The 14,143-nt window shown below is 38.2% G+C and overlaps 1 protein-coding gene across 2 annotated transcripts in view; it reads right to left on the minus strand.

Moving 5' to 3' along the window:
- The window catches only part of GBE1 (1,4-alpha-glucan branching enzyme 1), a 288,275-nt gene that overhangs the window by 27,531 nt on the left and 246,601 nt on the right, over positions 1–14,143 (minus strand). For both annotated transcript variants that reach the window (XM_057501844.1, XM_057501847.1), the window contains exons 13-14: positions 1,753–1,937; positions 1–133 (exon numbers count right to left, since the gene is read on the minus strand). In XM_057501844.1, coding sequence (XP_057357827.1) covers positions 1–133; positions 1,753–1,937 — 318 coding nt within the window. The remainder of the gene's footprint in view (positions 134–1,752; positions 1,938–14,143) is intronic.

A 14,143-nucleotide genomic window follows, 5' to 3' on the forward strand; every position in this document is an offset into this window, starting at 1 on the left:
ATTTTCCTGGCAATGCAGTTCCAACTCGGTAATCAGTGTAGCTCTTGCTGGGATGAAAGTTGAAAATAAAAAGAAGACCTGCTCTTTCAAAAGCAATGATCTTATTGGCCTCATGCTTTTCACTCACGTGGGCCTGCAAGAATTAACACATGTATTATATGTAAATAATACCTACATGCTGCTACAAGTAAATAATATACAAAAAAGTTGTTTTGTCTTTATTAATAGTTGTTAGTAATTAAGCCAAAAATGAAAATGCCAGCACATTTTATTTCTTGAACATGTTGCAATTTTGCCATATCAAACTCTAACCCAATAATAGTCTCAAAAACTGCTTAAGAAGTATAGAAATCTCACCAGCCACTGCCAACTTCAAACAAAGCATAGAGGATTAGAGTTGTGGATTAGGTTTTAAGTAAGAACATGTTACCTATGCTAAATATAAAGTGTTTGTGTGCTCATGTATATTAGATACACTTTTAGGTGAATTTAAGACTTGTTTTAGTCCCCAGATTAATGAGGTAAGACACATAAAATTACTTTTCAAAATGTAATGAAACATTGTTATTACATCGAGATTTCCGAAGTTATGGTTATCTTAAAAATTTCACATTGTTGCACAACTTGGTCATATTCAATGGCAAACTAAAGCCCTTCACTATATATTCATACACACACACACACACACACATAAAGCCTAATAAAAAATAAGGTCTGAAAAAAAATTACATCTACAAACTTTCTCATTTTATACCTCATGTTTTATGGTAGGCAATGGGAAACCTTGGCTTTTTCAACCCTGCCCTCTTCCAGTCCCAGCTTTGAAAGGACTTATTTCCATGCATATCAGCAGCACCACTCTTGGTAATTTAGAAATGTGAACTAAGTCTCCACAGTAAACAGCAGGCCTTTTGGTATTCAACATTGTTCCTATTGAAAAGGAGCATCATTTTGCTCTCTCTTCTGGAAATAGCATTACCAGTAAACATGATTAGGGCATTCGAGTCATGTAGCCAGTCTTACTGAATATGTAAGTACCTTTGTTCAGCCATTAAAAAAAAATCATAGACACCAAAGTAAACACACATCAACAGTAATTTCAGATAGCAACAGTAAAAAGTAAATGGATTATAAGTAACACATACACTCTATGCTAATTTTAGCAAGGGAAAAAAAAGCCTGTATAAAATGTTCACCTGTTAATTACATTTTCTAAAACTTATTGAAAACTGAGACTTTAATTCCAGAGGAGAGTCAGGCTCATGAAAAATACAACACAGCATGCAGGTATAATGGCATCCATTGAGATGACAAGTTAGAGACCAGTAAAAGAAGGGGGAAAAAAAGGAATAAAGAAATCTACATGTTGTCAAAAAGTAGTTTCTTTATGACAGAATCATTATTTATATAAAAAAACAATCAAAACAATTAAGATGTTTCCTCAGCAATTTCAAAAAAGGATTCCATGCAGAGCTTTTGTCATTTATTTTAACCAACTGAACTAAAAATTACCAAATTTAAACAACAACAAACTAAACAGGAAAGGAAGCAGGGCATTATGTTTAAGATTTTCATTATCTATTGGAGAGACTTCAGTGACATGTTTTGACAACCTGAAGCATGTTACAGGGCACTAAACACTGAATAATAAAGTGCTGCTTAAAAGATCTGCATATAGATTTAAATCAATTGCCATTCTAAGCATTCCCAACATTGGTGACTGAAATGTAATATTTAGAGTAAAGAGCTTACCTGTGGAGCTGAAAGCCAACCACATCTTTCTTCCAGTTTATTCATATCCCTGTCAAAGGTATTTAGGAACTTATAGCGAAGAAGGTCATCATCAGTTAAATGAAACTGCCTTCTGGCATAATGGTAACTCTCGTTGTTTCCTTTTCTTGGGAAGTCTAACCATTCAGGATGCCCAAATTCATTACCTGCATTAAAAAAAAAAACATAAACCTCATCTATAAATATTAGCATTTCTTACCAAGATAACTCGATAATTTTATGTTTTAGTCTCTAAAATCAGTTTAGATTATGATTTACTATAGCAGGGCCCTGTGAATGATGTACAACCAAGGTTCAGAAACAGCAGTCTAGCACAGAGTTATCAACCGCATTTAGACTCTGAAGCCCAGGGTCCAGTTTTAGCTCAGCCACATAATCCTTGTTGCACTTCTCACTTTCCATATGCACAAACTGGGAGAGCTCTCTCTGTCATACTTATTTTATCTCTGAAATCTCTACATAATTTCCAAAACCTTTATGTCTGTAATATCTGAAATATGACAATGCTTTACAGTTTCCAAAGGGTTTGTATGTATGTTATTTTTTGAACCTCAAAGGGAAGCTCTATTATATTCATTTCACAGATGAGAAATCCAAAGCTCTGGGCAGTTAAGGATTTTGTCAATTTGCACAGATACATGAAAAGCAACCATTAAAATTTAGTTCTTCTGATTAAAATCCAAAGGTTAATGAGGTTCTTTCTATCATATCACCCTAAGCAAGTATGTTCTAAACTCAGGTGCTAGACACCCAAGTCATTGTTCTTATTCATTTTCCTACCTCTTTCTCCAATCTGTGGGTTACCATTAGAGTGTATCTTTAATTTCAAGTGTGTGTATGTGTGTCTGTGCATGTGTGTTGTATGTCTAGCTGGGACACCTGGTTGGGAATCCATTTAAAGGTTATTTCTCATTATAATGATGAGAACCAGAAACCCAATACACTTGAAAAATGAAATAAAATAGTAACACATATGTAGTCTTCATTATCAAAATCAAATTTAGATAATAGTTTCCTCATAGATTGCTCCTATTGTTTTCCTCAAGTTCAATTTCTATTTTATGGCTTCTTTTTTTTCCCCTAAAACTTAAATACTACTTTCCAAATTTTACTTTCATTTATCACTTTAATGTCCCAATTTTCTAAGTTGCAAAGTTCTTCTTTGAGTTAGAAAGTACCATAACCAATATAAGTGTGTCCTACTTTAAAGAAACTAGTATGTTAATATTCTAAGAAGTAAAAACTAATAAGCTACGATGTAATTCAAAATGGTTTGCTGTAGAGTTGCTTTAAATGGTAATCTCTGCTAAGCAACACTGCAATTTATAGCTAACTTTTCAGGACCATAGTTATCAGAATAAAAATAATATCCAAATATATATCTGTAGCAGTTTCATAAAAATTAAAGTGTCTATAAACATTTTGCTAAATTCTAATATTTTAGTCTAAATAGTATTTCTTACGATGTTGCCTGCTATGCGACAGAGGAGGGAACCAGATGTCTCACTCAATGGGCCTATATTTACTTCAGGATGCCTCGAAGTGACATAAGGAGCTTACAAGCCCTGCCTAGGTCTGGATCATGATTCACACGAGCCCAAGGTGTACCCATGGTTTGCTCCATCATCCATTCACCTGGCAAAATGATATACCTTCAGAGTTGTAGTGGAGCACATGCTTTATTGATAATAAAGGTACTGCCAGAAAATTACATGTCCAAGTAGTAGTAGGATTTCAACCAGTGGTGTTTCTTCAAAGTGGAGAACTTTGGGGAGACTGGAAATGCCATGAAGCAGGTAAAGCATAGTAGTCTACAGACTGGATCCAGGCTTTCAATAGGTAAAATTCTTCTACTTTGGTATGGTCATGATATCTGAGTTGACTCCAGTACTAATAAGAAATTCCTTTAGCCTTTTCTGGGGGAGATAACATCGTTGCCTTCATGATCTTACAGTAGAAGCAGAAACAAATATTCAAGGTCTGCTTATTTTGTGCAACACGTATGAACTGCATGTGAATTAACTCCTTCCATCTTCAACAATCTTGATGTGGGTATTATTATTGCCCCAAGTTTACTGGTAAGGGAACTGAGGCACAGTGAATAATTAGGTACCAGGGCCTGTGAAGCCAGACAGCTTGGTTTCAGCATCTGACTCTTTCTACTCCATCATACTGTTCAGAAGTAAATACTATGGTAATACATGGAAAGAATGACCAACCTTTCATTTGGAGACAGAGATTCCATGCTAATGTAATAACATATGCAGATGCATTGGAGATGAGATGTAGTGCAGAATTCAGGTTAGCTATATAATAGGGTTTGTGAAGAGGAGGAGATGTGGGACAGGATGTTGTTAAATTAGGATTGGTCTCATAAAAGTTTGGACCTTAAATTGGACCTTAAAGGCTATTTTTAAGTAGGGAAATGAAAAGTTCAAATATGTTTCTTATTAAAGTATCTCTGGTACAGTATAGAAAAGACAGTGGACATTGGGGATAATTGAATGGTAGGAAAGCTGATATGGAATCCAAAGTATAAGGTAAGAGATAACGAGATGAAAATAATGATTGATTCAAATGGCATTTCTGTGGTGGAAAATAACAAGATTTGGTAACTACCTGACAAATGCAGATGGGGAGGAAAAGGGAAGTCTGAACACAATTTTAAAGCTTTGAGCTCTGGAGACCAAGTAGTGCCAGGCTTACCTGCACGAGATAAAATGGTGGCATGAGATAAAATGGTGACATGAGATAAAATGGTGGCAGAGGAAGTGTCTGGGGAGAAGATAATGAGGTTTTTGGCATGCTAAGTTTATGACCTGAAGAATATACAGGCATCCAAGGACATACAGTAACATCAATCAAAGTAACATACAGAAATTCAGGAGAGAAGTTGGGGTAAGGACCAAGAGTAATTTGCAACATCCCAGTAAGAGAGAGTAGTTACAGCCACAGGAGGAAAAGGCCCATGGATAGTATCTCAAGGAACTACAGATGGAGGACGATTGCATAGCAATGGTTAACACAGTAAGACAGACATCAAAACATACATGGATGGCTAAGAGTTTCAGGGAGGATAGCTAGGGTCAAATACTACCAAAATTTTTTTTTTTTTGCTACATTACCATCTGTAGCTCTGTGCTGGTAAGGGTATTCCCAGCCTGGGGCTAATCTGCTATGAAACTGGTGAAACTGAAATAAGTCAAGAGAAAGAATAGGTTGGGAGAAATTGTTTTTGTTGCTCACGGCTTACTTGAATTTTCCAGCTACACTAAACCCACCTATCTCCTCCGGCCACCACACATGCTCTGCCGGTATGGTAGGCTCTCTACTTCCTCCCTGCCCTTTCCAAAAGGAACTTCATTGGCAGGTCCTTGGTGACTGGCAGACACCACACCAATTATGTACCAGGAACAGAGAGGAGGAGAGTATGGCCGTTTTCTCTCCACCCCTTGCCACAGAGGCTGCAGCAGGGAAAACCCAGTGATATGTAAATGGACTAAGACCAGGCAGGAAAGTCTGGAAATTCTGTCATTTAAACCACACCATTGTTTTGCTATAGGAATAAAATAGTGTGAAGCTATACTTTTCAATCTACAGTATGCTTGAGAGAAAGCATTTAGATTCCAGTTTGTAAAAAATATTCATCCTCGATATATATTTTTGAAAATACAACAAATACAACTAATCCTAAAAGAGAGACCAGAAGACACAGGACAACAGAAAGACTACATCCACACGTGCGAGAGCCCAGCGCCTGGTGAAAGGGGTAAGATACAACCCCCGGCTCGGCGGGACATGAGCACACCTCCCCCCAGCTCCCGGCAGGAGGAAGAGGGAACCCAGGACTGCTAAACACCCAGCCCCAGCCACCCGCACCAGAGCGCAGACACAGTGCATGTGTGGAGGGCTGGAAACTAGGGAAACAGGGCAGCAAGACCTCTGAGCGGGTTCTGAAGCTGATGCCCCTGTGACAAAGAAAAGCGAGTGCTTTTTGAAAGTCTTAAAGGGACAGGGACATAACAGCTAGACGGAAACAACACAGGTCACAGCCCAGTGGCTGGAAATTACAGGGAAAACAGGGCGCACTAACCCCCTGGGCAACAGCTCTGAGACCCCTCATGGAGGTAAACAGCCAAACAGCCACCCTGTCCATTACCACTCTGGGCGCTACAAAAGCAGAGAAGCAGCCTAAGGCAGACCACGCCCACAGAAAGGGAAATTCCTCCATTCCGGCTGGGCAAGACACAAAGACCCACTCTACACGCAATTACCCAACACAAGCCATTAGGGGTCGCAGTTGTCTCAGTAAAGAAAGGCCAGTAGCAAGTGAAAAGTTTGGCCCTCCCAGCTGACAGTCAATAGCACCTGTCAACATGAAAAGGCAAAAAAATATGATCCAGACAAGACTAACCCAGACGGCTTCAGCATCTGCTACATATTCCCCTGAGAAGGAACCTGGGGAGATAGATTTAACCAGTCTTCCTGAAAAAGAATTCAAAACAAAAGTCATAACCATGCTGATGGACTTGCAGAGAAATATGCAAGAACAAAGGAAGGAGAATACAGAAATAAAATAAGCTCTGGAAGGACTTCAAAACAGAATGGACGAGATGCAAGAGACCATTAATGGACCCGAAAATAGAGAACAGGAACGCAGAGAAGCTGATGCAGAGAGAGATAAAAGGATCTCCAGGAATGAAAGAATTCTAAGAGAGCCGAGTGACCTATCGAAAAGGAACAATATCAGCATTATAGGGGTACCAGAAGAAGAAGAAAGAGAAAAGTGTCTTTGAAGAAATAATTGCCGAAAACTTCCCCAAACTAGGGGAAGAAATGGCCTCTCAGACCACAGAGGTACACAGAACTCCCATGACAAGGGATCCAAGGAGGGCAACACCAAGACACATAATAATGAAAATGGCAAAGATCAAAGAAAAGGAAAAAGTATACAAGGCAGCCAGAGAGAAAAATAAGGTCACCTACAAAGGAAAACCCATCAGGCTATCATCAAACTTCTCAACAGAAACCCTACAGGCCAGAAGAGAATGGCACGATATACTTAATGCAATGAAACAGAAGGGCCACGAACAAGACTACTGTATCCAGCACGAATATCATTTAAATATGAAGGAGGGATTAAACAATTCCCAGACAAGCAAAAGTTGAGGGAATTTGCCTCCCACAAACCACCCCTACAGGGCATCCTGCAGGGACTGCTCTAGATGGGAGCACTCCTAAAAAGAGCACACAACAAAACACCCAACATATGAAGAAGGGAGGAGGAGGAATAAGAAGGGAGAGAAATAAAGAATCATCAGACCACGTTTATAATAGCTGAACAAGCGAGTTAAGTTAGACAGTAAGATAGTAAAGAAGCTAACCCTGAACCTTTGGTAACCACAAACTTAAAGCCTGCAATGGCAATAAGTACATACCTTTCAATAATCACCCTAAATGTAAATGGACTGAATGCACCAATCAAAAGACACAGAGTAATAGAATGGATAAAAAAGCAGGATCTATCCATATGCTGCTTACAAGAGACTCACCTCAAACCCAAAGACATGCACAGACTTAAAGTCAAGGGATGGAAAAAGATATTTCATGCAAACAACAGAGAGAAGAAAGCAGGTGTTGCAATTTTGGTATCAGACAAAACAGATTTCAAAATAAAGAAAGTAACAAGAGACAAAGAAGGACAATACATAACGATAAAGGCCTCAGTCCAACAAGAGGATATAACCATTCTAAATATATATGCACCCAATACAGGAGAAGCAACATACCTGAAACAAAAACTAACACAACTAAAGGAGGAAATAGAATGCAATGCATTCATTCTAGGAGACTTCAACACAACAATCACTCCAAAGGACAGATCCACCAGACAGAAAATATGTAAGGACAAAGAGGCACTGAACAACACACTAGAACAGATGGACCTAATAGACATCTGCAGAACTCTACATCCAAAAGCAACAGGATACACATTCTTCTCAAGTGCACATGGAACAAATAACAGAATAGACAACATATTAGGCCACAAAAAGAGCCTCAGTAAATTCCAAAAGATTGAAATCCTAACAATCAACTTTTCAGACCACAAAGGCATAAAACTGGAAATAAACTGTACAAAGAAAGCGAAAAGGCTCACAAACACATGGAGGCTTAACAACACACTCCTAAATAATCAATGGATCAATGACCAAATAAAAATGGAGATCCAGCAATATATGGAAACAAATGACAACAACAACACTAAGCCCCAACTACTGCGGCACACAGCAAAAGCAGTCTTAACAGGAAAGTATATAGCAATCCAGGCATATTTAAAAAGGAAGAACAATCCCAAATGAATGGTCTAATGTCACAATTATCAAAATTGGAAAAAGAAGAACAAATGAGGCCTAAGGTCAGCAGAAGGAGGGACATAATAAAGATCAGAGAAGAAATAAATAAAATTGAGAAGAATAAAACAATAGCAAAAATCAATGAAACCAAGAGATGGTTCTTCAAGAAAATAAACAAAATAGAAAAGCCTCTAGCAAGACTTATTAAGAGGAAAAGAGAGTCAACACAAATCAACAGAATCAGAAACGAGAAAGGAAAAATCACGACGGTCCCCACAGAAATACAAAGAACTATTAGAGAGTACTATGAAAACATATATGCTAACAAGCTGGGAAACCTAGGAGAAATGAACAACTTCCTAGAAAAATACAACCTTCCAAGACTGACCCAGAAAGAAACAGAAAGTCTAAACAGACCAATTACCAGCAACAAAAGTGAAGCGGTAATAAAAAAACTACCAAAGAACAAAACCCCTGGGCCAGATGGATTCACCTCGGAATTTTATCAGACATACAGGGAAGACATAATAACCATTCTCCTTAAAGTTTTCCAAAAAACAGAAGAGGAGGGGATACTCCCAAACCCATTCTATGAAGCTAACATCACCCTAATACCAAAACCAGGCAAAGACCCCACCAAAAAGAAAACTACAGACCAATATCCCTCATGAACGTAGATGCAAAAATACTCAACAAAATATTAGCAAACCGAATTCAAAAATACATCAAAAGGATTGGGCACCATGACCAAGTGGGATTCATCCCAGGAATGGAAGGATGGTACAACATTTGAAAGTCCATTAACATCATCCACCACATTAACAAAAAGAAAGACAAAAACCACATGATCATCTCCATAGATGCTGAAAAAGCATTTGACAAAGTTCAACATCCATTCATGATAAAAACTCTCAGCAAAATGGTAATAGAGGGCAAGTACCTCAACATAATAAAGGCCATCTATGATAAACCCACAGCCAACATTATATTGAACAGCGAGAAGCTGAAAGCTTTTCCTCTGAGATCGGGAACGAGACAGGGATGCCCACTCTCCCCACTGTTATTTAACATAGTACTGGAGGTCCTAGCCATGGCAATCAGACAAAACAAAAAAATACAAGGAATCCAGATTGGCAAAGAAGAAGTCAAACTGTCACTATTTGCAGATGACATGATACTGTACATAAAAAACCCTAAAGACTCCACGCCAGAACTACTAGAACTGATAGCGGAATACAGCAAAGTTGCAGGATACAAAATCAACACACAGAAATCTGTGGCTTTCCTATATACTAACAATGAACCAACAGAAAGAGAAATCAGGAAAACAACTCCATTCACAATTGCATCAAAAAAAATTAAATACCTAGGAAAAAACCTAACCAAAGAAGTGAAAGACTTATACTCTGAAAAGTACAAGTCACTCTTAAGAGAAATTAAAGGGGACACTAACAGATGGAAACTCATCCCATGCTCGTGGCTAGGAAGAATTAATATCATCAAAATGGCCATCCTACCCAAAGCAGTATACAGATATGATGCAATCCCAATGAAACTACCAGCAACATTCTTCAATGAACTGGAACAAATAATTCAAAAATTCATATGGAAACACCAAAGACCCCGAATAGCCAAAACAATCCTGAGAAAGAAGAATAAAGTAGGGGGGATCTCACTCCCCAACTTCAAGCTCAACTATAAAGCCACAGTAATCAACACAATTTGGTACTGGCACAAGAACAGAGCCACGGACCAATGAAACAGACTAGAGAATACAGACATTAACCCAGACATATATAGTCAATTAATATTTGATAAAGGAGCCATGGACATACAATGGCAAAATGACAGTCTCTTCAAAAGATGGTGCTGGCAAAACTGGACAGCTACATGTAGGAGAATGAAACTGGACCATTGTCTAACCCCATATACAAAAGTAAACTCAAAATGGATCAAAGACCTGAATGTAAGTCATGAAACCAATAAAATCCTGGAAAAAAACATAGGCAAAAACCTCTTAGACATAAACATGAGTGACCTCTTCTTGAATATATCTTTCCGTGCAAGGAAAACAACAGCAAAAATGAACAAGTGGGACTATATTAAGCTGAAAAGCTCCTGTACAGCAAAAGACACCATCAATAGAACAAAAAGGAACCCTACAGTATGGGAGAATATATTTGAAAATGACAGATCCAATAAAGGCTTGACGTCCAGAATATATAAAGAGCTCACATGCCTCAACAAACAAAAAACAAATAACCCAATTAAAAAATGGGCAAAGGAACTGAACAGACAGTTCTCAAAAAAGAAATACAGATGGCCAACTGACAAATGAAAAGATGCTCCACATCGCTAATTATCAGAGAAATGCAAATTGAAACTACAATGAGGTATCACCTCAAACCAGTAAGGATGGCTGCCATCCAAAAGAGAGAGAACAACAAATGTTGGCGAGGCTGTGGTGAAAGGGGAACCCTCCTACACTGCTGGTGGGAATGTAAATTAGTTCAACCATTGTGGAAAGCAGTATGGAGGTACATCAAAATGCTCAAAACAGACTTACCATTTGACCCAGGAATTGCACTCCTAGGAATTTACCCTAAGAATGCAGCAATCAAGTTTGAGAAAAACCAATGCAACCCTATGTTTATTGCAGCACTATTTACAATAGCCAAGAATTGGAAGCAACCTAAATGTCCATTGATAGATGAATGGATAAAGATGAGGTACATATACACAATGGAATACTACTCAGCCATAAGAAAAGGGCAAATCCTACCTTTTGCAGCAACATGGATGGAGCTGGAGGTATTATGCTCAGTGAAACAAGCCAAGCGGAGAAAGAGAAATACCAAGTGATTTCACTCATCTGTGGAATATATCTACAAAGGAAAAATTGAAGGAACAAAACAGCAGCAGAATCGCAGAACTAAAGAATGGGCTAACAGGTACCAAAGGGAAAGGGACTGGGGAGGATGGGTGGGTAGGGAGAGATAAGGGGGGGAATGAAGAAGGGGGGTATAAAGATTAGCATGCATGGGGGGGTGGGAGGAAGGGGAGGGCTGTACAACACAGAGAAGGCAAGTAGTGATTCTACAACATTTTGCTATGCTGATGGACAGTGACTGTAAAGGGGTTTATAGGGGGGACCTGGTATAGGGGAGAGCCTAGTAAACATAATATTTGTCATGTAAGTGTAGATTAATGATAACAAAAACAAACAAACAAACAAACAAAAAAAAGCAGTTCATGTGTGGTGACCTCCAATGAGTTCTACACAATGGTATAAAGGGCATATAAAAGTGTAGGCAAAGGGTCTGTTTTTGTTTATACAGAGGATCAAAGCCTAATTTGGCTACCCAGAAAATGAACTAAGATACGATATGAAAAAGAACTTCCAACATCAGCACTCTCGGGAAGACTCATGCCAGAAGATGATCATCAAAAAACCCCAACAAAGATCCACATGCTGCTGCAGCTGTAGATGCACTCATCCCACCAGTTCCTGGACTTGCAATGGGAATGAAGAAGGAGATATCTAAGCTGGCCTGTGCATACAGTAAAACAACAAATTTGACTGGATCTATACTGTTGGAACTCAACCAAGAATTAGGAGAAGTGCAAATTGTAGCACTCCAAAATCTTACAAATACAGACTATCTACTGTTAAAAGAACATATGGGATGTGAACAGTCCCCAAGAATGGGTTGTTTTAATTTGTCTGATTTGTCTCAGACTGTTTAAGTTCAGTTGGACAATATCCACCATATCATAGATAAGTTTACACAAATGCCTAAGGTGCCTAACTGGTTTTCTTGGTTTCACTGGAGATGGCTGGTAATTATAGGTCTGCTTTGATTATGTAACTGTAGTCCTATTACGTTAATGTGTGTGCGCAATTTAATTAGTAGTTAAAAACGTATACATGAAGTTACTCTACAAGAAGATATATCAAAGAAATAATCAATCTTCCCATGTTTTCTTCCGGCTGCTACTTCTATAGCTTTTCTTCTTCCTTCCTAAATACAACCCTTAAATAGAGTTCGTGCCTCATATCGAATTTACCGAGTATCATAATTCTTCCAAGTGGTAAAGATACCTCAAGACAAATGCTGGGCATAGAAGCCACAGGGCATAAATATGCAAAGAAGTAAAAAGCTAACCTTTTCAAACAATAAGGCTTCTCTCTCACTTACCAACTTTACATTTCCCTTTATGGCCCCGGAAGATGACTGGTTAGCCAGAGACGGGTAAGATTCCTCAAGGGAGGAACAACCTAAGACAGGCACAGTCGCAGGGGGGCCATCAGGTGAGAAATTGGGGACCAACAGAGGGGAGGCTTAGAACCTCACCCCCCCTGTTCTGAGAGAAATCTTCTGCATACATGGATGTTTTATTGCCCATGTCTAGCTTGGATTAACACATAGTCTACAGGCACACACCTGATCATCTACATTTGCTCTCTTACAACACTAAACTATGTTTTCTACCTTTATCTTGTATCTGCCCTTGTACTGTTCACCATGTAACTTATTCATTATGTAAGAATTTGTTCTACATGTAAGAACTTGTTCGTTATGCTTCAGAAGATTGGAGAGTGACGAAAATTAGGCTTGGGGTGGATTGATGATTGTGCATTGAGCATTGACTCCCCTATGTAGAATTTTATTGTCGTTAACAACCATTTGATCAATAAATATGAGAGATGCCCTCACAAAAAAAAAAAAAAAAAAAAAAAAAGGACAGACTTCCAATGGTAAAATAAATAAGTAACCAGGATGTAATGTATAGCATAAGGAATATAGTCAAGATATTGTAACAACTTTGTATGGTGATAGCTGGTAGCTAGAATCATGTATATAAATGTTGAATCACTGTGTTGTACACCTGAAACTAATGCAAAACTGTGTGTCAACTACCCTTTAATAAAAAATAATTATCTCCCCCCAAAAAAAAAATGTTCATCCTCCAGAGCTTATGATTCATTACCTCCGGGTGATTCCCAGGCAGGAATCTACATTTTCATCAGCCTCCCTGTAATATTCTGAAAGGTGGGCTAAAAGTCACACCCTGAAGGATAACAGTAGAGATTTGAAAGCTCTTTATGCCTAAGTAAGGACAGTTACAATATGATGTCCATGGACAGAGATTTCCAAGTCAGTGAGACTTGGGATTTAATTTCAGTGAGGCCACTTATGAGTGAATGTGAATTTAATCTCTCCAGTGCTTAGTTTCCTCATCTGTAAAATGGTAAAATTTTCATAAAAGCTTTTTAAAGATTCAGATGAGGTAAGTAAGTGACTTGGCACAGGGTCTGGCAGTTATCAGCTTTCACTGTAGGGCAGCTCTTGTGAACCACTCTTTAGTGATGTTCAGGAAAGAATAACATAATGGGCAACAGAGAGTTATAATAAAGCTAAAATTTCTGACTCCACATTCTGAGGAGGGAACTGACCAGCCCTATCAAAAGGCAGCTATTTGGCTTCTCTTCATTTATGTTTCATGGTATGACATTGTTCTTTTCTTTAAAGTACTGAAGTTGTACACTGAAACACTTATTCATATTTTTAATACAAAATCATTCACCTAAGCCTAGTGTTAATATCCCTGAATACTGTTTTAGATCTTAAAGATAGGATGGCATGCAAAAATAATTTTGCTACCAAACACCCAAATTAATTGGGTAAAATCAGATGGCTGCATTAGGAATCTCCTTTCCACTCTCTTCCTTCATTATTCCTACTTGTTCATCCTGTAAAACATCTGGATGAGCTCTCAAAGTTTATTTACACAATTAATATATATGCTATATATACTATACAGATAGATAGATAGACATATATAGTATATATAATATGCAGTGGATTATATTCCATTTAAAATTAACATTTTAGGCACCTTCTAAAACCACAGTTCTGCTTTGGCTGGAACACTACTGGTACTTGAGGACTCCCACCCCCAATCTCCTAATTTCTTTCCAACCTTTTTGAAAATGT

Source organism: Manis pentadactyla, chromosome 1 (assembly GCF_030020395.1).
Source record: "Manis pentadactyla isolate mManPen7 chromosome 1, mManPen7.hap1, whole genome shotgun sequence".
Lineage (NCBI taxonomy): Eukaryota > Metazoa > Chordata > Mammalia > Pholidota > Manidae > Manis > Manis pentadactyla.